Raw genomic sequence first — 3,509 nt, 5'->3', positions numbered from 1 at the left:
GCCCCGCGGCGGCGGTGCCAAAGGTGAGCCAGTCGATCTGGGACACGAGCAGCTGCGTGTCCGTGGATAACAGCGCGGAGCTGCGATTCATGCCGTTTTCGATGGTCGTGGACCTCTCGAAGTTGGCCGAGCTCGCGACGCTGACCGGGCATTCGTATACAGTGTGGTGCGGCGTCTTCTCTGCTGTTTTCCTGTGTGATTTTCCTGGCTTTTAGGTCTATGGCGTCGCCGTCTTCCCCGACGGCCGGCGCGTCGTCTCCGGGTCGCACGACAAGACGGTCAAGGTCTGGGACGCGGCCACGGGCGAGTGCGTCGCGACGCTGGCCGGGCATTCGGGTTGGGTGTGGCGCGGCGTCTTCTCTGCTGTTTTTCTTGTGTGTGTGTTATTTTTTGTCTTTTAGGTCTCGAGCGTCGCCGTCTTCCCCGACGGCCGGCGCGTCGTCTCCGGGTCGGGCGACGGGACGGTCAAGGTGTGGGACGCGGCCACGGGCGAGTGCGTCGCGACGCTGGCCGGGCATTCGGGGACCGTGTGGCGCGGCGTCTTCTCTGCTGTTTTTCTTGTGCGATATTTCCGTCTTTTAGGTCATGAGCGTCGCCGTCTTCCCCGACGGCCGGCGCGTCGTCTCCGGGTCGAAGGACAAGACGGTCAAGGTCTGGGACGCGGCCACGGGCGAGTGCGTCGCGACGCTGGCCGGGCATTCGGGTTGGGTGTGGCGCGGCGTCTTCTCTGCTGTTTTTCTTGTGTGTGTGTTATTTTTTGTCTTTTAGGTCTCGAGCGTCGCCGTCTTCCCCGACGGCCGGCGCGTCGTCTCCGGGTCGGGCGACGGGACGGTCAAGGTGTGGGACGCGGCCACGGGCGAGTGCGTCGCGACGCTGGAAGGGCATTCGAGTGAGGTGTGGCGCGGCGTCCTCGTTCTTTTGTGTGTGATCTCCCCTGGCTTTTAGGTCTACGGCGTCGCCGTCTTCCCCGACGGCCGGCGCGTCGTCTCCGGGTCGGACGACGAGACGGTCAAGGTGTGGGACGCGGCCACGGGCGAGTGCGTCGCGACGCTGGCCGGGCATTCGGTTTCCGTGTGGCGCGGCGTCCTTGTTCTTTCGCGTGTGATCTTCCTGGCTTTAGGTCTTGAGCGTCGCCGTCTTCCCCGACGGCCGGCGCGTCGTCTCCGGGTCGAAGGACAACACGGTCAAGGTCTGGGACGCGGCCACGGGCGAGTGCGTCGCGACGCTGGCCGGGCATTCGAATTGGGTGTGGCGCGGCGTCTTCTCTGCTGTTTTTCTTGTGTGTGTGTGATCTTCCTGTCTTTTAGGTCCGGAGCGTCGCCGTCTTCCCCGACGGCCTGCGCGTCGTCTCCGGGTCGTGGGACAAGACGGTCAAGGTGTGGGGTTGCTGAGGTAGGCTCGAGTTATGCTGGCTAGACGCGGCGCATGGGTTAGTTGTGGATCGAACGGTCGCCGGGCGACCCCGTGGAGCGGGTGTGGAACGGCGCGGTGGCGCGCTGCCCGTCGCCGAAGCGGCGGAGCTGACGATGTCGCGGTCCTTCGCCGCGCCGCCGACGACGAGCGACCCGACGACCGCCGCAGGCTCCGCGACGGCGCCGCCGCCGACCAAGGCCGCCTCGACGATGGGGAGGAGGAGTGGGTGCATTTGTCAGGCGGCGGCGAGGCGGTGGTATAATACCGACGTTCGTTTTTGGGGAGGTCGCGGCGCGGGGGAAGCGGGGATTTCTCAATGTCCGTGAAGGTGGTGTCTCTATCAGGCGTCGTCTGGCGGTAGCTTTGTCACTGTCCGTGAAGGTGGGAGCGTTTGTCAGGCGGCGCCTGGCGGTAGCTTTGTCACTGTCCGTCGAAGGGGGTCGTCTATCTTAGGCCAGGCTCGTTGAGGAGCATCGTGGGGGCGGCGGCTCTATCTTAGGCCGGGGGGGATTGGGAATTGTCGTGGGGGCGGTAGCTTTGCGACTGTCCGTCGAGGTGGGGGCTTCGCGACGGTCCGTGCCTGTTGCCGGGGGAGGGCGCTTCGCCCCTCCCCCGGACCCCCTCCCCGACCCTGCCGGGAGCATGCCCCTGCGGGGCTTGGCCCTCTAGACGTATGCTCGAGACGGGCGTACTTCGGGGTGTTGCGGCTCTATCTTAGGCAGGGGGGGGATTGGGAATTGTCGTGGGGGCGGTAGCTTTGCGACTGTCCGTCGAGGTGGGTCGTCTATCTTAGGCCAGGCTCGTTGAGGATTATCGTTTGGGCGGCGGCTCTATCTTAGGCCGGGCTCGTTGAGGAACAATGTGGGGGCGGCGGCTCTATCTTAGGCCGGGGCTGTTGAGGATCATCGTGAAGTGGCGGCTCTATCTTAGGCCGGGGCTGTTGAGGAACAACGCCTACGACGAGCATACGTTCGGACTGGAGCATACGTCCGGGGGAGGGCGAATACGTTCAAAGAACTACGTTCGGCTTGCGCCACGATTACCTGTGGCCGGGGCTTGTTGAGGAACAAGGGGGTTTGTGTCATAAAGGAGATCGTTTTTGACAGCCCAGGCGTAAGGTAGACGCTCAAATATACGGATGCTCAACGAGCCTGGCTTCAGATAGACGCTCAATTTACCGACGCTCGACAGCCCAGGCATAAGGTAGACGTAAAACTATACGCTTGTTCTCGACAGCCCAGGCATAAGGATAGACGCTCAACTTTACCGGACGCGAACCGAGCCAGGCGGCGGCCGAAGGCCGCCGCTCGACAGCCCAGGCATAAGGTAGACGCTCAATTTACCGACCGCTCGACCAGCCCATGCATAAGGTAGACGTAAAACTATACGCTTGTTCTCGACAGCCCAGGCATAAGGATAGACGCTCAACTTTACCGGACGCGAACCGAGCCAGGCGGCGGCCGAAGGCCGCCGCTCAACAGCCCAGGCATAAGGTAGACGCTCAATTTACCGACGCTCGACAGCCCAGGCATAAGGTAGACGTAAAACTATACGCTTGTTCTCGACAGCCCAGGCATAAGGATAGACGCTCAACTTTACCGGACGCGAACCGAGCCAGGCGGCGGCCGAAGGCCGCCGCTCAACAGCCCAGGCATAAGGTAGACGCTCAATTTACCGACCGCTCGACCAGCCCAGGCTTATGGTAGACGCTCAACTATACGTTTGTTCCCGACAGCCCCGGCATCAGGTAGACGCTCAACTTTACCGGACGCTCGACGAGCCCAGGCATAAGGTAGACGCTCAAATATACGGATGCTCAACGAGCCTGGCTTCAGATAGACGCTCAATTTACCGATGCTCGACGAGCCTGGCATCAGGTAGACGTAAAACTATACGTTTGTTCCCGACAGCCCCGGCATCAGGTAGACGCTCAACTTTACCGGACGCTCGACGAGCCCAGGCATGAGATAGACGCTCAATCCTACGACTGTTCTCGACGAGCCTGGCTTCAAGTAGACACACAACGAGGCGGAGGCTCGACTCGACGAGCCAGGCGTCAGGTAGACACACAACGAGGCGGACACTCGACGAGCCTG

At 62.4% G+C, this 3,509-nt stretch overlaps 1 protein-coding gene across 1 annotated transcript; it reads left to right on the top strand.

The window, feature by feature from the left end:
• Positions 1 to 215: 215 nt before the first annotated feature.
• AURANDRAFT_34671 (hypothetical protein) lies at positions 216 to 1,391 on the top strand (the record flags this gene model as incomplete). Its single annotated transcript, XM_009044072.1, has 7 exons — positions 216 to 341; positions 402 to 527; positions 583 to 708; positions 769 to 894; positions 946 to 1,071; positions 1,121 to 1,246; positions 1,308 to 1,391. Coding segments are annotated over 7 exons (840 nt in total), but the record flags the coding sequence as incomplete, so codon positions are not given.
• Positions 1,392 to 3,509: the final 2,118 nt, after the last annotated feature.

The sequence above is a fragment of the Aureococcus anophagefferens genome (genome assembly GCF_000186865.1).
Source record: "Aureococcus anophagefferens unplaced genomic scaffold AURANscaffold_120, whole genome shotgun sequence".
In the NCBI taxonomy this organism is placed as follows: domain Eukaryota; class Pelagophyceae; order Pelagomonadales; family Pelagomonadaceae; genus Aureococcus; species Aureococcus anophagefferens.
Note: the sequence above shows the minus strand (reverse complement) of the source record. Positions and strands in the feature narration are given on the sequence as shown.